This window comes from Chelmon rostratus, chromosome 15 (genome assembly GCF_017976325.1).
Source record: "Chelmon rostratus isolate fCheRos1 chromosome 15, fCheRos1.pri, whole genome shotgun sequence".
NCBI lineage: Eukaryota > Metazoa > Chordata > Actinopteri > Chaetodontiformes > Chaetodontidae > Chelmon > Chelmon rostratus.
Genome location: NC_055672.1, coordinates 24884679 through 24905427, shown reverse-complemented (window position 1 = coordinate 24905427; position 20749 = coordinate 24884679). Strand labels below are relative to the sequence as shown.

At 42.8% G+C, this 20749-nt stretch overlaps 1 protein-coding gene across 1 annotated transcript in view; it reads right to left on the bottom strand.

Moving 5' to 3' along the window:
• Positions 1-20749, bottom strand: part of eipr1 (EARP complex and GARP complex interacting protein 1) — a 70709-nt gene that overhangs the window by 40769 nt on the left and 9191 nt on the right. The window contains exons 3-5 of the mRNA XM_041953570.1: positions 19285-19417; positions 16741-16897; positions 1051-1150 (exon numbers count right to left, since the gene is read on the bottom strand). Coding sequence (XP_041809504.1) covers positions 1051-1150; positions 16741-16897; positions 19285-19417 — 390 coding nt within the window. The remainder of the gene's footprint in view (positions 1-1050; positions 1151-16740; positions 16898-19284; positions 19418-20749) is intronic.

The following is a 20749-nucleotide window of genomic DNA, read 5'->3' as shown; positions in this document are numbered from 1 at the left end:
CACCTGGAGGAGCCAGCTCAAGAGGCTGAAGGAGTGGAAGGCTACTGGCCCTGATGGCATCAGCTCCAGATTGCTCAGGGACTGTGCAGATCAGTTCTGTGGGGACATTCTGCACACCTTCAACATGAGCCTCAATCTGGAGAGAGTTCCAGCCTTGTGGAAAAATTCTTATGTGGTTCCAGACTGTGCACTCCAGGGAGCCCAACCACTTCAGGCCGGTAGCCTTAACTTCCCACCTGATGAAGACCCTGGAGAGGATTATACTCAACCACCTCCGTCACCTCCTAGTGAGCAGCGAGCTGGACCCCCTACAGTTCGCATACAAGGGCATTGGTGTGGAAGACGCAATCTCTTTCCCACCTGGAGAGCACTGGGATCACAGTGAGGGTCATGTTTTTTGACTTCTCCAGTGCTTCTAACACAATCCATGAGTCACTTGGACACAAAAACATGAGAAAATATCAATAGATACTACTTGGACAGAATTTTTCCCCTTCGACTGGGACATTGAAACCTTTCAGGAAACATGGACTGGCTCCAATTGGAAACTTTTTTTTTCTTTTATTGATCGCAAATGAAATGTAGGTCAAGCTGATACAAATGAATAATTGAACAACATAGTACAGGAAATTATTGCATTTGTGTATTTTGTAATGTGTAGGTATGTAGATCTTTTCAAATATGGGAATAATATACAATCAGTATGTCTTTCATTGTTTTGATTTTGTGAACATAATCAGCAAAAATAAATAAGCGAATGGTTCGAACCTACGTGTTTTATTTTGGAACAATCAAAACTAAAAGGAATAATCGAACTTTATTTCTGCCCAATTTTGACAGCCCTAGTAGGACTGTGTGAGATAGAATGAACAGTGGACACTCAGCTGTGTGCATGGATCTGATAACACCAAGAGGATTATCAAATAATGAGTTGATGTGAGCTTCTACATGAGCTATTGTGTGATATTGTGTGTAAGTTTGTGAATGAACTGTGGTTTAAAGTATGTATGAATATGCATGCATGTGTGTGTGTGTGTGTGTGTGTCTTACCGTGGCCCATGTGGAGCTCTCCTGCAGGTCCCAGAGCAGTGCATGGTTATCAGCCAATGAAATCACACGTTTGCCATCCCCCATGGGCTCCCACAGCACACTGTTCATAGACATTCAAAAAGTCACAGTCAATTAGAATACTGCTAAATATAAGCACCTTGTAAAATACCACAGCTAAACCAGTTTTAAACATCTGTATGCAATTCTAGAACATGCCTGGGAATGCATGCATGGATGCATGTTTTCTGTATGTAAAGTGTTGACAAGTAAAAAATTGGAAATTGTTAGACATTACAGATGGAAGGTTCAGGATGGCATTCTGTCATATTTTTCTTTTTGTCAAATTTCATTTAGTGCTGTACCAAATGTCATTTTTTAAATTTGAAGTTTCTAATGAGGTTTTTTGAATGAAGGTTTGAATGTCTATATTTTATGATATCATTACTCCCTGCAAAAAATAAACAATCAAATGAATAAATAAAAAAAACAAATAAAAAATCTCAAACAATCCCCTGTACTTGTACTTTTTTGTACTTGTGTAGATCAACAGAAATGTAAAATGGCAATTTGAGGTTTTACAGTGCATTCAGAGCAAAAACTATTTATAAGGGAAACGCTGCACTAGGTGCAGTGACTGAGAAGCCTACAGAAGTCATGTTGTCAGATTGAGGTTCCCAGGTTTGTTATGATTGTGCCTTTACAGCAAACCAAGCCCAAACCTGTGTTCACTGACTATATCTACTGTATATATATCTGGAAAATACCCAGATAAGCTGCACAAAAGTACTAGTGGTAAAACTGGTCTTTTCATCTCACTTTTGGAGAGAAAGTAAATATATTTACCAAAATATTCAATAATTCACTTCAATTAAAAGCAAAGCTTTAAGATGTTTCTACATTTTTCTCCAGTTCTTCTGAATGCCTAATTATGTATGATTACAAATACATTTTCCTGGTTACTATACAATTCTTTCACATTTAGGAAGCTTCTTTAACCCAGGCTCAGATGTCATTGTCACTACCATTAGTCACAAGAGTTTAATTTCTGTGTGCAGATTGTCATGTTATTTGATGTCTGCATAAAAAATCCTTAAAAAAAAACAGTGAAAATTGCCTATAGCAGGTCTAAACTGCACAAATTAATTGCCCAAGAATGTGAGAACAGAGTTCTGTATGGCTAGTACTTATGGCAAATCCAGCAGCCCAATTCTGTCAATCTAGTGTTCAGACACAGCAGTATGACACAGGGTTGCCTCCCTAGTGTTAAAGAAGTGGTAGTTTTTACTGCATTCATGCTTTTATTTTGCCCTGCATACTACTTTCTGTGGAGTGCTCATTCCTCAGTGCATGCTTCTTAGAGTTGTGTTTCTCCACTGAACTCTACTTCATATATATATATATATATATATATATATATATATATATATATATATATATATATGTATGTATGTATGTATGTATAGGGAACAAACCAGACCTGACAAGCTGGAGCACCAACTGTTGATTTTATAATTCCCTTGCTATTGATTGGATCACTTGTATGCTTTAGTAGTTTGTTTTCCTTCGTTTGGAAACACTTAGCAGCTGAATGTATGTAGAGACACAACTATATGGGATTAGAAAGGGGAAACAACCGAAATTAGAAAGCAGTACTTTGACTCTGACGCCTGTCGACATTAAAACAAAGTCAGTGCAGTTAGAGAGACAGCAATATGCTCAACATAACCTTGGCCTGGAAAAAGCTGCTATATGCTTGTTAAGGTTTTAATTTAGTGTGACATTTCAGATCAAGAAAAAAACCTGTGTCTAATCTGGGGTGTAAAATGTCACAGAGGTACAGATGTGGTCTGCCTAAAGGTTTGGATATCTAAGTCCATCACAGCATGAAAGCTGCTGTCATTAGATGTTTACAAAATGACGCCATTTATTTAAGGAGTTCAATTAGACAACTCCATTTTCTTGGACTAATTTGTTAACTTGAAGCAGCAGGAACAATTCCAGTGTTTGAGAGAGAGTGTGTGCAATAGATGGTGGGAGTGTTCGGGGGAGATATAATAAATGACAGTGTAAGGAAGGGAAGACAAACTTGAAGTTTGCTTTTGGATTTAATCCAAGTTTTAAATATGGGGGGGTAGAGTGTTTATAATGACTGTAAATTCATGGCTGCACACACACACACACACACACACACACACACACACACACACACACACACACACACACACACAAATGTGTATCTTCAGTATGAGATACAGCTACTCTACAGAGCTACCTGGACAAAGGATTTTGAGGAAAACACCTAATGACAAATTTTCTAACAATATTGTATTTGACTGTGATTCTATAAATGGACTGGACCAACAACACATATATCCTGTACAAGAAGGGCCAAAGAGGTCCTTTGGAACGTGCAGGACACTGTTTAGAACATCTTATGACACTGTGGTGGGCTCTGCAATTTTCTATGCAGTGAAGGACTGGGGCTGTGGAAGCTCTGAGAGGGACAGAAACAGACTGAACAAACCGCAGGTCCTTCATTCCATCAACTGTCAGACTGTTAAACTCCTGCATCATTTAATGTAGCACTGTATTGATGTTGTTTCTCATCACAACAGCACAACTCCGTTATTTATGTTAACAATATCCATTACATCTGTGTATCTATCTTGTGCAATATTACATATATTTTTTACTACTTATATATTCTTTACTTATATATATGTTTTATAGTTTCTCAAACAATACACTCATCCAGTTATGGTTGAAATGACAAACTGCTGGTAAGTCACATTTAACTAATGTTAACCTTGACATCCACAGTTGTTAGGTATAGACTGTAACTTATTCAGCTAGTGACAGACTGACAGGACAAACTGCAGCAATACAAGTAATCATGGAGGTCCAGATTCAGAGCTTTTAAGACGAGATTAAAATTTGTAAACAAACTGCTGCACACTGTCTAACTTGCACATTGACTTGCAATGTTTGCAATGTGCTAGACCTCCATCAGCAAAATCAGGCATCTGCAAATAACGTATTATTGCAAGTCAGATAGTGTGCTAAGATGAAAACAACAAACAATACTGTTGACCATCTGCCGGCTGTTGGTCACTTACTTGAAAGGTACCATAGTGTTAGCCAGTGTTACCTGTAATAACAATGATCAGACCAGCTGACACCACATTGTTTATCTAGACAGACTTGCCTCCGTTGCTCTTATTTGAAAGAAAAAAGATGCAGCCCACTTCCTATCTTGCTATAACTCAGAATTGTACAGATAGGTGCACTTCCTCAAAGAAACAATTTAGCTGAGTGCAAACAGTACAGACACTGGAATGCAGACAGAATATTAACCAAACAACTGCTAGTACTCTCATTGAATTTACTAAGTCACTAAATTAAGGATAACAGGCTACTGGCCAGAACCAGCCTGCAGAGGAGGAATTATCACAGCAACTGGTAACCTTGTCAATGTACGTATGGCATGCCTAACCCAAACCTAAACTTAACCCAAGTCTTCACGCAAAAATGTAATCATTTACATCATGGAGACCTGCGTTTTGTCACCATAAGGCGAGTCCCTACAATGTGACCGTGTAAACAGATTTATGCCCCCACAACCCTAACCCTAACCTTAACCTTACCCGAATCTTAACCCAAGTCTTGACCCTACACACACACACACACACACACACACTGACAGAGATGCCTGTCTTTCTCTCTTTCAGACACACAATCCCACACACAAACATACACATATAATACACATAAACATTATGAGCACACCATAGGACCAATTAAAATATATTAATTACTTTGGGATTAACATGATGTATGCTTCTCCTTGTATCCATCAATTCATGATATAGAGGGAGAGACAGAGAGACACATATTGCCTTCTTCACTTATTGAAGAATATAAGTTATATGCATTTGTCCTTGAGCTCTCCACCAAGCTGGCACACTGGCTAGTGGAATGGTATGTAAATACCGTCAGGGAGAGCTATGGAGGTTTTACAGCCCTCTATATAGTCTAGGACACAGATGCACTTCTCTCTCTTTGTCTCTCACTATGTCTCTTGCTCATCAGATTGTTCCCCTGGTTTTCTGTGCTTTGCATCCATATGCATTTAATCCCAGACCCTGACAACAGCCAACGCAAACAAAGAGCATGAAAGACACATGTCATTCCTCCTTCTGGATAAGATTCCAGCATGGACACACAGACACAAGGGCTGTGTGTGTGTGTGTGTGTGTGTGTGTGTGTGTGTGTGTGTGGCTTTGAGGGCTTTGACACACAACCGGTTCCTGGATGGCAAAATACCCAGATTCACTAAGCTCTGACACAAAAAAATCTGTGATTGAATTTGCATTTCACACAGTACCCCGGTGCGTATCCTAATGAACATTCAAAGGTGGCGTTCATGATCTCCCACCTGACCGGGAGAGCCTCGGCCTGGGCTACGGCTGAATGGTCGAGGGAATCCTTGGTTTGCCAAGATGTTAAGACTTTTTCCAAAACCCTGTCAACCATTTTTGACCATGAGTCGCCAGCCCATGAAGCCTCACTAGCGCTTTTGCGACTGAGGCAGGGCCAGCGAAGAGTCATTGACTATGCCATAGACTTCCGCAGATTGGCAGCCAACAGTGGGTGGAACGGACCCGCACTTAATGATGCCTTCGTCAACGGGCTGTCCGAGGCGCTGAAGGATCAGCTGGCTCCCCTGGATCTTCCGGCAGAATTGGAATCCATCATTGCTACGGCCATCCGCATCGATTCCCGTCTGTGCGAGCGGGAGAGGGATCGCCGGAGGGAGAACGCGCGCCGCGGGGACAGCTACCGACCACCTGCAAGGGAGGAGGGTCGCCGTTTCGGTCCGCCACCAGCACCTCAGCCAACCGTGCCCAGCCTGCCACCTCCTGGAGCGGAGGAGCCCATGCAGATTGGACGCACCAGGCTGACTGCGGAAGAGAGAAACCGCCGCCGCAAGGAGAACGCATGCTTCTACTGTGGTGAGCAGGGACACCTCCTAGCAACGTGTCAGGTAAAAGAGCAGGCTCACCAGCCGAGAGGAGGGCGTTGGTGAGCCGAAAACCTGAACATTATCCTCCTCGCATCCTGACCAAGGTAACCCTGTTTATGAACAATAAACTCTGTGATTTTGAAGCACTAATTGATTCAGGGGCTGATGAGAACTTTTTGGACTGGCAAGTTGCCAGGGACTTTCAGGTGGCAGTTAAAAAACTGTCTCAGCCAATAAGTGCTAGTGCGTTGAATGGACATTTTCTGTTTCAAATAACCCATTGTACCGAACCATGGTTGCTGACTATAGGTGATGAACATTGTGAAACTATCAATTTCCACCTTTTCCACTCAGCTCAGCACTCTCTCATATTGGGTTATCCATGGCTCCGCAAAAAATAACCCCCACATTGACTGGGAAACTGTGAAAATCCTGGGATGGGGGGGGGGTTGCGTGACAAACTCTCCTTGTGTCTCTATTCACAGTGTGAACACCCAGAGCACAGCAGGTGCTACGATGCCAGAGGACGAGGATGATCGGTACCCGGAGTTGGCTCGGGTGCCACGGTGCTACTTGGACCTCAAGGAGGTCTTCAATAAAGTGAAAGCCACTTCTCTACCGCCTCACAGATCCTCTGACTGCGCCATAGAGCTGCTGTCGGGCGCTCCCATTCCCAAGGGGAGACTTTATTCTCTCTCGGTTCCCGAACGCAAAGCCATGGATGAATACATCCAGGCGTCCCTCAAGTCCGGAATCATCAGGCCATCATCCTCCCCCGCGGGGGCGGGATTTTTCTTTGTTGACAAAAAAGATGGCTCTCTCAGACCTTGCATTGACTATAGCGCTCTTAATGATGTCACTGTCAAGAATCGTTATCCTCTGCCATTAATGTCATCTGCATTTGAACTGTTACAACAGGCTCAGTGGTTCACCAAACTGGACCTCCGCAACGCCTACCACCTGATCCGCATCCGGGAAGGGGACGAGTGGAAAACCGGGTTTAACACCCCTAGCGGCCACTACGAATACCTGGTGATGCCCTTTGGATTAACTAACGCCCCAGCGGTTTTCCAAGGGTACGTTAATGATGTTTTGAGAGACTATTTAAATGACTTCGTGTTTGTATATCTTGACGATATACTGATCTTCTCCCCTGACCTGGATTCTCACCAGCGTCATGTCCGACTCATACTCTCACAACTGTTAGAACATCACCTGTATGTTAAGGCCGAAAAGTGTGAATTTCACAAAGATTCTGGTGGTCAACCATAAAAAAAGATGTGTTGGAATATATTCAGGCATGTGAAGTCTGTTCCAGGAACAAGATTCCCCGGCAGAACCCGACCGGACTCCTCCAGCCGCTACTCATTCCCCAGAGACCTTGGACACACCTCTCGATGGACTTCGTCACGGGGCTGCCCCTCTCAAGAGGTAACACAACAGTACTCACTGTAGTGGACAGATTTTCCAAGATGGCTCACTTTATTGCTTTACCCAAATTGCCCTCAGCTAAAGATACGGCCCTAGTCATGATTAAGGAGGTATTTCGCATTCACGGGTTTCCCAAAGACATTGTTTCCGACAGAGGACCACAGTTTGTTTCTAATTTCTGGAAAGAATTCTGTCTTATGCTGGGTGCCACTGTTAGTCTGACCTCAGGATACCACCCTCAATCCAAAGGCCAAAGTGAACGTATGAACCAAGACCTTGAAACCTGCCTCCGTTGCCTTGTCTCACAAAACCAAACGTCTTGGAGTGACCACCTTACATGGGTAGAGTATGCGCACAACACCCTACCCACTGCAGCTACGGGAATGTCACCTTTTCATGTTGTGTATGGCTATCAACCCCCTCTTTTCGAGGTGAATGACCGGAAGGTGACCGTTCCCTCAGCCCACGCACTGGTGAGACGATGCCGACGCATCTGGGCAGCGGCAAGGAGCATGCTGTGCAGGACTCAGGCGCGGGTGAAGACAGCGGCTGATCGTCACCGCAGAGAAGCACCGCAGTATTCTCAGGGCCAGAAGGTCTGGCTGTCCACGAAGGATCTCCCCCTCCATGTACACTCACGTAAACTGGCACCCAGGTTTGTGGGCCCTTTTACCATATCAAAAATCATTAATCCAGTAGCGGTTCGGCTGAAACTTCCCGGGTCCATGAAAGTCCACCCCACATTTCATGTGTCTAAAATCAAACCTGTCCGAGAGAGCTTTCTGGTACCCCCCACCGACCCAACCCCACCTCCTCGCCTGGTAGACGGAGGACCTGTCTACACAGTCAAAAAGCTCCTGGCCGTGCGCCGCAGGGGACAGGGCTTCCAGTATCTGGTGGACTGGGAGGGTTATGGTCCTGAGGAGAGATCCTGGGTCCCCACGAGCTTCATCATTGATAAGACTCTGATAACGGACTTCTACAGACGTCATCCTGATGTTCCTGGGCCGTCAGGAGCCGGCCCTAGAGGGGGGGGTACTGTTATATCTCGTCAAGTCTGTTAATGTGTTTTGTTCACGAGCGTCATGTCTTGTCTTGCACTTCCTGTTTTATTGTGAAACCTAACTCTCCTCTCGTTTCAGGCCCTTGACTTCCCGGTGTGTTTCCTGCCTGTCTGATTGTCTACCCCGCCCTAATTGTCTCCACCTGTTCATTGTTACCTCGTGTATATATAGTCTGCGTCTCCCTTTGTCCTGTGCCAGATTGTCTCGTGCCATGTCTTGTACTGCCTTGCTGTCTAGCTTTCTTGATCCTTGTCTCCTGATTACCTAGTAAGTCTTGTTAGTAGTATTGAGTTATATCTTTTGTTGTTACTTTTCCTCTGGTTAAGTTTTGCCTTGCGCCCTTTGTTTGATACTTTTCTCATAGTTCATTGCCAAATTAGTTTGCTATGTTTTCCATTTTGATCCTTAGCGCTTTTGGTTTGTACTTTGATTATCTTGCCTTATTTTGTTGTATCATCCTGAGCGATTTAAGTCAATAAATTATTCTTATTTTGAAATCTCTCACTGCTGTGTGGGTCTGTATTATTGAGTCCAGAAACCTTGTGCCTCTGGGCTTGTCAAGATAAGGTATTTCAGATGACATACTGGGTTGGTATTCTGAAAAATTCAATCAAACTTCAACTTCAATTGTATCATTACAGACAGAAACGATGATCAAAATTATGTAGGTAATTGCCAAATTGTAATTAATTGGAATTACTGGAACTTCACTAAAGATTAAAGATCTGCTGGCCGTGAAGAAAAAATAACTAGACCCCCAAACTTCAGTGCAAAACCAAGATGTGGTTAAAAAGGCTAGAACACACACACACACGCACACATGCGCACACACACACACACACACACACACACACAAGCACACAGGTCTGATAATCTGCATGAGAGCCCGGTGGGGTCCAATTAATGGGACTCGGGGACCCTCACATTGAAAATCTCATTTAGTGATCTAGAAGTCTGCACACTTTTGAAAATCAACATTCTTGTGTTTTGCGCTTTTCCATTCCCGCCTAGGACCCAGATTGGCTTAGATGGCTCCACGTGAATCGATTCACTCAACCCAATCGAAAACCGAGTGAAAGGAGAAAAACAAGGAGAAGGGGAAAAAACATAGACATGATGCACACATAAGCACACAAAAAAATCATTTCTCCGTTTTGTTTAGCCCACTTTTAGGGGGTTCGATTTTGCCAATATTTCCATTCAGAGCACACTTCACAACAGGGCAGATAATCAAATGTTTGCCCAACGAAAAAAATAGGAGATTTGGACAAGGGCGAAAGGGTTATTATTAGTGGGGGTGGAGAGACACCAGCTACCAAATAACAGACACATAAAGGATGCAGGCTACACACTCGCAGACACGCTACAGTGGATGCCAACACACGGGAAGGTGAACAAACAAACACATACAGACCTCACAAGAATACAAACTCCAATTTACGTCTGCTTACACACACACACACACATTCACACAGACACAGATTGGTGCAAGCTGCCAGTAATATTGCAGTGAGTGGGGATAAGTGTGCGTGTGTATGTGTGTGTCTGTGTGTCATACAGAGATGGAGGAGGTGGGCAGCAGACCACAGCCATCCATTGGGAAGCCAATAGTGCACAGCATAGGCTACAGGCTTCACAGCACCAAATGCACACTGCCACCACACACAAACACACACACACACAGTATGGTGCCCCAGCTCTTAGGGTGGTAAGACGGTGAAGCCAGGACCATCAATCATTACCCAGCAGCCTTGCTTGACCTGCCCTCTGACGCACAGACCTACACTCACACATACACAGGTGCACCCACACATATACAAAACCCTCTTTCCACACACACAAGCTCAAAGCACACATCAAGTACACAGTACACAAATGCGACCTCTCTTCTACCTCTCTTGTGCTCTTCTTTGTGCGCTTCGCTTCATCTTTCTTTCTCTGTCTTCCCAGGTCACTCTTCATCTTTATCTCTCCCTGATAGACACCTGCCACAGTATGCATCATGCTAAATGATTGGTGCCTCTAAAAATGATAGCGGAATGGAATAAAAATAGTTGAATAAAAGGGGAATGACCATTGATTTTCCTTCTCATAAGTGCTGAATTATGGCAAGGCATTGTGCACAGGAGCTCCGACTACAGAACAAAAGGACCAAACTGAGGCTACAATCTCAGATGTGGGCCAGTCAATAGTCTAGTAAGTAAGTAAAAAAAATATAAAATCACTCAAATGGAGGAGAGATATAGGGAGAGAGGGGAAGAAGAAAAAAGAGCACTATTCTAAGCTTTATTCCGACTGGTAGTAAGAAAATGGTGTTCACAGTGTGGACTACTTCATTTTCAGTAGGACGACATGTCCACCTGTCCCCCAGTGTGTTTACTATTTGACTACTGTTATAATCTATATTATGGCAAGAACCACTCAGCTAAGTAAAGAAGAACGACAGTCAATCATTAATCTAAGACATGAAGGTCAGTCGATCCAGAACATTTCAAGAACTTTGAATGTATCCTCAAGTGCAGTCGCTGTGATGACACTGGCTGGAAGACCGCTACAGGAGAGGAAGACCAAGAGTTACCTCTGCTGCAGAGGATAAGTTCATCAGAGTTCCCAGCCTCAGAAACTGTAAATTAACAGCACCTCAGAATAGAAGCCATATAAATGCTTCACAGAGTTGAAGTAGCAGGCACATCTCAACATCAGCTGTTCAGAGAGGACTGCTTGAATCAGGCCTTCATGGTCGAATAGCTCGAAGAAACAACTACTGAGGAAGACCAACAAGAAAAAGAGACTTGTTTAAACACAAGGAATGGTACGGAGCCCCTAAAGTGTCATGAAGAAAAAAAAAAACTATATCGTACGCACGAGATACTAAAACGTGCGCTCGATTTAATGCACTCATAATGCCAGTAAAAGGATGACGGCACGCAGAGAGTGGAATACCGCTGTTACTTCGGCCACGCCCCCTTACTACGATAGCCATAATTAACCAATATTGATCCATATAAAAGGCACATCGGATTATAAGGCGCACTGTGGGTTTTTGAGAAAATTAAAGGCTTTTAGGTGCGCCTTAGTGCGGAAAATACGGTAAATATTCAAATCAGATTCAGTCGTGAACGGAGCCCGCTGTCTATTGTTGTTGCTACCTGTCTGTATAAATGAACGAGTGTATTAAATCGAGCGCACGTTTTAAACGTGTGCACGTTTTAGTATCTCGTGCGCACGATATAGTTTTTTTTTTCTTCATGACACTTTAGGGGCTCCGTAGAATGGACATTACACAAGTGGAAATCTGTACTTTCGTCTGATGAGTCCAAAGTACAGATTTTTGGTTCCACCTGCCACATCTTTGTGAGACGCAGAAAAGGTGAGCGGATTGTTTCAACATGTCTGGTTCCCACCATGAAGCATGGAGGAGGAGGTGTGATGGTGTGGGGGTGCTTTGCTGGTGACACTGTTGGTGATGTATTCAAAATTCAAGGCACAATTAACGAGCACGACTACCACAGCATTCTGCAGCGACATGCCATCCCATCTGGTTTGTGCTTAGTTGGACCATCATTTGTTTTTCAACAGGACAATGACCCCAAACACACCTCCAGGCTGTGTAAAGGCTATTTGACCAAGAAGGAGCGTGATGGAGTGCTGCGTCAGATGACTTGGCCTCCACAATCACCTGACGTAAACCCAGTTGAAAAGGTTTTGGATGAGTTGGGCCGCAGAGTCAAGGCAAAACAGCCAACAAGCGCTCAGCACCTCTGGGAGCTCCGCCAAGACCATTGGAAAACTACTTCAGGTGACTGCCTCATGAAGCTGATTGAGAGAATGCCTGACTGACTTCCCCAATCTCAACAATGGCCTTCTGCGCATGCTCAGTGAGGAGTGGGTGGTAGTCAACGCTGATATCAAACAGATGTTCCATTTCATCACAGGAACGTCTTCATTCTTCTTTTTAGATTTGTGTTTGACAAGGCCAGGCTTGTACCGAAACTAGAGGTGGCAATCCCCAGGCTTGAACTTTGTGCAGCCGTTTTCACTGACGATACTATAGACACACTTGCAGAGAAGACGGATGTCCAGTACCAGTTAAGTTGTCCTTGGTTACATATGCAAGAAATCCAGAAGGTCCTAAGTCTACTTAAGTAATCGTGTGCAGCGAATCACAAAGTCACCCCTAACAGAACTATGTTGGAGCCTATGGAACTACGTTGCCACAGATACAAACTAAGCTAAGCGGCTAAGCGTGCTTCAAGGTCAATTCTCATAAACATCTCGATGGCCAGCGTGTGGCTTAAAAGGCCAGACTCCCTGTTGAAGCAGACTCTCCCTTGACTCTGTTTGAAGTGATTTTGAGTAATTATTTTCCTGGAATGAATGTCCTGATCGCTTGTAAGAACTATATCAAGACAAATATATACAGCTAGCTCCTTCAAGCAAGAAAATAGCAAGAGCAATTGTCATTTTTTGCTGGCACATATGCAGAACTCTCTGCCCAGAGGACCTCATCAGGGCTAAGGCTATTATCATACATTCCCTTCAAAACTAGGCCTTCCCTAAAGTCTTTGCATGTCTCTTGGCAGAGACCCCTTAACAAAGCCAGCTCAGAAGACCGCCTCCTTACATAGATGATGCAGGTTGCCTTAGAGGTAGAGGTTGTTTGTCACAAGTAGATCGTGAAAGTGACAAAAGAAACCCACTCATTATTCCTCGCCGTCACCATCAATCAATCCTACTATACCACACTACCACCAGCAAGTCCAGCATCAAAGGTGGTCATTAGTGGGGTTAATTTAAACACAAGATACTTGTGCTCAAAAAGAGGATTCATTCTCAGTGAAGAACCTTGGAGCTCTAATCTGCCTCCATACCTGCCAAAGAGCAGTGATTCCTAACACGTCTCTGGGGGTCATCAGGTGGAAACCTCCCTTCAACAGTGTTTCGCCTACTTAGTCCCACTACACCTCCAGGAGGTTAGGCAGTGAACTCCGGCGTCCCAGAGTCACCCCCCCCTAGTGCCAGTTCACACTGCTCCTACACAATCCAAACAGCACCGCCACGTTCAACCTACCCAGAGATGCTCCAGGTAGTGGCCAGTACCGATGCTACCATTTAACTATTGCTAATGCTAATGCTAACCGCTAAGAAGAACAGAAGAAGACAATACAGTTCCGATGCTACCATTTAGCTAATGTTACGTGCTAACCGCTACCTGCTAAGAGGAACAGAAGAAGACAATAAAGCTAGATTCACCTATACTGTTAATGTTAATTGCTAGCTACCAATACTAACTGCTAAGATACTATCATACTCTCACCGCTTTAGCTATTGTTAGCTGCTACAATGCTACCACAGGCCTAGATGCCACATGTAACTGCCGATTGCCACACTACCATCATCTACACCTGCCTCTCACCAACTGCACCAAAAAAGCGGGGTGGGAATACAAACCCTGGTTCGGGTAGGGGGTAGAAAATAAAGAGGTAGAGTCAAAAGATGAAAGTAGGGATTGGATACAGACCCTTGTTCGGGTAGGGGGTGGAAAATTTAGAGGGTGCTGAAGGTGGAGGCCTAAACCACAGACTAGATTTAACAGCCTCTTCTAACATTTCCTTCAAGAAGCAACAAACCCTACCATTTCCTTCAAAAAGCAAACAAAGCCGGAAAACAAACCCTAACATTTCCTTCAAGAAGCAAACAAAACAGGAAAACAACCAAAAAGATCAAAAAACAAGCCAACTCTGTATCTTACAACGCAAACTCACCTGAACAGGCCGCATGGTCCCAAAGAGAGACTCTAGCTGGCCACACCCCCACCTTATCTAAACTTCCTCTTCCTGGTTCTCTTCCTATTGGCAGAGCGAGAAGATGGGGTGGGGAAAGCAGAGCAGAGGAGAGGTGTCTTGTTCAGACTTTAACCTCTTCTCCCGCCGGGTTAGGCATGCATCTAAGCACCAACTCTTGGTTCTCTTATGTTAGACTTTTGACTGTCACTTCTCATCAAATTCTAGGAGACTGCACCATCAATACACAGTGGGCAGTCATTTTTTGCTTTATGACTACCAGGGCCACATACACTGAAGTGATGTGAGTCAATGGAGTCTTCAAATTTTACCAATGTGCTGCAGCCATTCCTCTCCAGCAGCCCGGTAAAATAGCTGAGGTCTGACTGTGGGACCAACTTCTTGGGCGAATGCAAAGAGCTCTGTTTTCAGTTGGGAGTTCCATCCACACCTCCTGGCAATCTTCACTTAAGTGACCTGTACTTATACCAGTAGAGGCAGATGAAAAATCGCTCCAATTAATTCTGACATCATTAGAAGAATTCTGCCACAATGTGGCAGGTACAGTCAGACACCTACCTTCACATGGGAAGGTGAGGAAACTAGAAGTCAAGCTTGGCTCTGGAGGAACATGCAAGACTCTTTTAAGACGAATAAGGGACACTGTAGCTCTCCTGCCAAACACTAATGACAAGGACACTGGAAAGACAATGTAATTGTGAAATCTTATAGATGTCAGGTGGGGAGTGTGCTGGCAGAGATCAAATCAGGAAGTGGTGCTATTGTTTTTTTTTGTGGGTGTTTTGTGGGAGGGCAGAACAATGATTGACAGGGCTAATAATAGCTAGTGGTATGGGAATATCGCATATTTAAATGAAACCTTAATTAATAATAAGTAATTATGAGTGATGTGATCTCTGCTGTGATCAAATCACCTGGTGTTATCATTGACACTGTATGAATGATTTATGATGGCCTGTGGGTAAAAACTGTTCTCCTGTCTCCTGGTTGATTTGGTGTAAAGTGCTCTATACTTCCTACTAGAGGGGAGGATCAGGTTGCGAACATTGTATGATGGGATGAGGGACTGATCGGCCAATTCACCACTACGCTAACTGTGCCAAGAGCTTTCAGTTGTGCCATCAATGTGTAATCATGCGTACATTGACATAATGGTGCATCCTTCATTTGTACTTTCCTTGGAGTCTTACAGGAACTTCAGAAAATAATGAAAATATGTTTATGTCTGTGGATATTCATGTCACTAGTTCCCACCCGGGAGGATGAAATCCTTGCAAGGACTCACAAGAGGAATCTAAGAGGTTGCAGGATGATCACAGGGAAAGGAAATAAGAGAAAGCAAATTTTTGCTAAATACTATTTCACTGTCATGCCAGACATATCTTGTGAAATACATACTATAATTTGCATAGTTTACATTCTCAGTTATAAATAAATCATTACAGTGTGTGAAATGAAGTGAACTGAACTATTCACAACACATGGATATGCACCTTGTGATGCAGTGTTGCTTGTAGATATTGCTATGTATTAAGGGGTAACAATCTAAAATGGCTGGGATATAACAATGATCACTGATAGAGGATTATTCAATAATGTAATCACAATTACAAACAAAGTTGGGACACAGCTTAAAATCTAAATAAAAACAGAATGCAATTATTTGCATACAAACTGTGTTTAACAACAACAGTTTTATGCAGTGTTCCTGAGCCCATGTGGTAATGTCTTTTATACAGCTGGTTCCCAACCTTGGAGGTTAAAACATAAAATATTTCACAGGATAAAATATTTCCGTCAAACCTTCAAAATAATGTGTAATGCGAATATGACAAAGAAACAAGTACAGTGACTCAATGTTAATTTCATTGAGCTAAACTAAAATCAGAAGATGTAATCATCAGACCCGGAAAATACTAATATCTATTTCAGCTACCGGAATATCTCAATATTCCGGTAGCTGAATCTGAATCTTATATCGTAATATTGATTTTATATAGATTTACTAGCTCAGCTCTATTAAAAAAGTTTTATTCTAGTAATTATTACATATTGACAAAGTTTCAGAAGTAATCAATAAAAAATGATATCAGAGATGTTAGCTAAACCATATTTATATTAATCACTGTGTCACAAGAATGGTATGACTGTCTCAAATATGGTAAGGCTTTTCAAGGTGTCTCAGTCTTCTGTTTGTAGTTTATTTGAACCCCATTAGTTATCCTGCAGTCCACAAAAATGTTAACAATATCCCATCCAACAAATATACACAAAAGACAAACACAATTGCACACTATTGTGGATCAAAAGAATAACTGCACTTGCATGACTTGTACTGTGAGTGTGACTGTTGCCCAGCAACACTTACCAGGCAGCGTTGCTGTGGCTATTGTCGTCTAGGTGACAGAGCAACTCCAGGGTTTGGGGGTTATGGGCGGAGTCATCAGGTGACTCATGACTTCCTGTCTCCCAGTCAGATGGCATCCGCCATACTGCTGCACAGGACACCACCCTGCTGTCACTGGCTGGAGGGGGAGAACACACACATGCACGCACGCATGCACACAGAGTCATTCACAGTTTGTTAAACTGCTCTTTGTGTATGTGTTTGTGTGTGTTTCTGTGTGGTGGACAGGCACTGATGTGGCTGATGTGCACAGTCCTCCAAATCCACATTACAAATGAGTTATTTTGGTACATCCACACCAGCACCAGAGCTGCTAATTGGAACCAATGGAGCAAATGCAGAAGAGACAGAGAGAGAGAGAGAGAGAGAGAGAGAGAGAGAGAGAGAGAGAGAGAGCGCAAAAGAGCCTAATTTCTTTTTGGCAAAGATATTGACTGTGTGTAGGCAGCCGTTGGGCTATGAAACACTGGCGTTAAGCCTATTTGTCAAATTAAAAAGCAACGTGGGGCAAGTGCGCAGGCTCTTGAGTGGTTTAAGACAACCTTGCTTGGAGTAAGTGGGCAAGCAATCATCTTGAACAAAAGCCTTTTCTTGCTCACATATTGGAGTGTTGGTGGAGGGCGGTATGGAAACGCTATATGATTGAACTAGTGTGTGTGTGTGTGTGTGTGTTTGTATGTATATATTTTGGGTGCGAGTGTGTGGTGTGCGTAGCTGTGTGTAGTGGGCTGTCTGAGCTTCAGCCCGGTCTGGAGTGGCTGTAATCCTGCGCGCTCAAGCATGCAGAACTCAGCTGACAGAGAGCGAGAGACACATGGAAAAGGGAGAGGGAGTGAGGCAAGAGGGTGTTGGAAGGTTGTGTCTACCCTTAAAGGCCTACAGTGCACTCTGCATCAACCTCCCCATGCTCCTTCTAACATGGCGGTCTGCTCCTTTGTGACTCAACCTCAGACACATTCACACACCTTCTATACTTGAGAGAACCGTCATTAACATAAATGAATCCCTTAGCCCCTAACCTGAACGGAGTTTAAATCCGAGCTCTGAAAACAAGTCTCAACATTCAAACAGCCTTTTGAAAAATTTAAGCCTGGTAAAACTGTCCTTTCTTTACGTTGTTATTGTCAAGCTCTGAAATTCAAGTCCTACAAAATCTCTTCCACACAAACGCATGCACAGAGACACAAATTCTCTGAAGTTGCATTTTTGTCTGTACCTTTCTGACTAGTGTGAAGTAGGTGGGGTTCATTGGGAAAAAGCTGATGTTACATGCTTTCGTTTGCCAATGAGGATGCACGTTTCATACCCAATCACAATACTATCACCTGTTATCAGTGAACGTACTACCTGTGGAATGCTCAACAGTTGTTTTTTGAGCACTTTCCCAGACATTTGTTGCCCCTGTCCAACTTGTTTGAAACATGTTGCTGGCATCAAATTCAGAATAAACATATATTTATAATGATTTATACATAAACAAAAATCAATGAAGTTGATGAGGTAAAACATTGCATACATTGTTTGTGTACTGATTAGCAAATTATCACATTCTGTTTTATTTACGTTTAACACAGCATCCCAACTTTTTTGGAATCGGTTGAAAGAAAACACAGACGGGGCAGGGCCTCTACACATACAGATACCGCCACACACTTTTAGTGGGTCATATATGATGACTGATGGCTGGATTACTTTTACATGACACTATACAATGTTACATCACATACACTGTCTTTAGGAAAATCCTAGTCGTTCTGCCTTTAAGGTAACAGAGTTTCATAATAACCCGCTCCTACCAATTGTCTCACCTGCCGGTAGCCTCTTTGAAAATCACGACGGAAGCATAATGTATTAGAGACGCCTGCATATCCTTCAAGTAATACATATTCAAATGAAGTGCTGAATTTATATGCCCTTCTGTGTTTTCATTTATGTAATGCAGGGATGTTCAGAGCATTGCACTTCAGCCAGGTGTCTGATTCCGATTGTAGTCACTTACTTAAGGTACTAGTTAACCCAATTTTTGCCTAGCAGTGACTTTAGGATTCACTGTGTGTATACTTGTGCAGTGCAGTGTGAGTGTAGCAAACCAAAAAACTGTGACATTTGACAAGTAGAAGATGACCTTGCATAAAAGCTCAGATGATGTGCTTCTGACCTTCAAAGATTATCTCCTGCTTGACAGCGACTTTGCATTCGCTGCTACGACCCCTCATGAGGGTGATCAAGTCCACATATTAGCATTGATTTTATGAGCTGCTAGAGTCAGACCTCTGAAGAGAGACTGGTTGTTACCGATCACGTGGTAAAGGCAGATGACATGTTGTGATTCTTGACAAAATTGCATGAGGTCATCAGATTGAACAGAGATAGAAAAAATAGGAAAATAAAGTATTTATGCAAAAAAAGATACAAAGACAGAAAAATAGAAATAAGAATAAGGAAACATAAAGCCTAAAGAGGCAGAGAATGAAGCCAGAGACAGAAGGAAACAGTAGGACTCACTTTTGTTATAGCAGGTGGTAAGCACAGCCTTATCTGCAGGACTGGCGCCAATGTGCCATATCTCCCCAGCTTGGTGCAGAAGGACATTCTTATTAATGATGTTATTCTCATCATCAAAGTCAATGATGTGGATCTGGAAGAAAAGCAGAGACAGAGAGAAGGGATGGGTTGCGTACACCTTCCTCCACACACACCAATTGCAGTTCAAAGCTCCACTCACTCGTCTGATTCCCCTGAAAAAGGAGGAGGTTCGTCTCTTTAATGTGACAGTACACGTAATTTTCAAGTCAGGAATCGCTTTGGTTCTTTTTTCCCTGTCAACTTCATATGACTGAAGACTTTTTATCTTGATTTGGCCTTTAAAGTGATGATTAAGACACTGTTGGAACTCACATGGATTCATGGCGGTGTTGGATATAACACGTTGGAGGAGTCAGAGGTAAAGGTGCAACAAAAAGGAAATTGATAAAAGCTCATTTTTTCTTATTTTGACAACTGGCCATGCTAAAAAGAACTCTGCATTAGGTGCTTTATCCAAGAGAGCTTTTCTGTGAAAGGGCTTTAATTTTGCACTTTTTTTGAAAAGACAATTTTTGTATGCAAACCTTTGGCAGGAGAGGATAATTTAGCTATAGCTAAACTAACTGATGTGGGGCAGCAACAACATACAGAAGAGTAGACTTAGAATGGATCTTTGACAGCCAAATGCTGTCTTGCTGTGTTGTGTAAACATGTGCTGTAATTGGAAAAACCTGCAATGACAGGGCATAAAACTTTATTCTGTTAAAAGGAACAGTTAAACCTTTTGAGATATACTCTTGCTTGCTCCTTTTTTACAAGAGTAAGATGAGAAGCTCTAGCTGGGTGGTGACTTTCTGGAGGTTCACCATCACAATGAGGTTGTCAGGTGTGGCATCATAGCTGTTTCCCTCTGCCTCCAGTATTTATGCTAAGACATCCCAAACATGTTCTGACTATTGCTACATATTTATTCACAGACATGATCTGACTCTTAAGAGATAAAGTAAACACTAGTATTTCCCAAAATGCTACACTATTCCTTTAAGATACAGATTTTTCCTTCATCCCAGCAAATCTCAAATCCTGTAGATATGTAGGAATATCTGATGCACTTGAAATACAATTTAGTGAAGCTATGGGTAAATTGAACCAAGGGTAGAGCATATTTGTTTCCCATTTTATTGCATTCCTTTTGAATGAAACTAAAGCTCAACAAATAAGTGTTCACTCACTTAAGTGCTGACATTGTCTCTTGTGCTGACTGGTGACAAGGCTGACCATACGTTACATATGTTTTCTATTTCTCAAAGTACTGAGCAAAGTATTGTTTTGGTATCGGTATACCTAGGCATCAAATCAGCACCAGTGCCTTGACCAAAAAAATCTTAATTCAAGGTCCATGTTAGGATGTTTCGTCAAAGTGTTTCTAGGGTCAAGAAAAAAC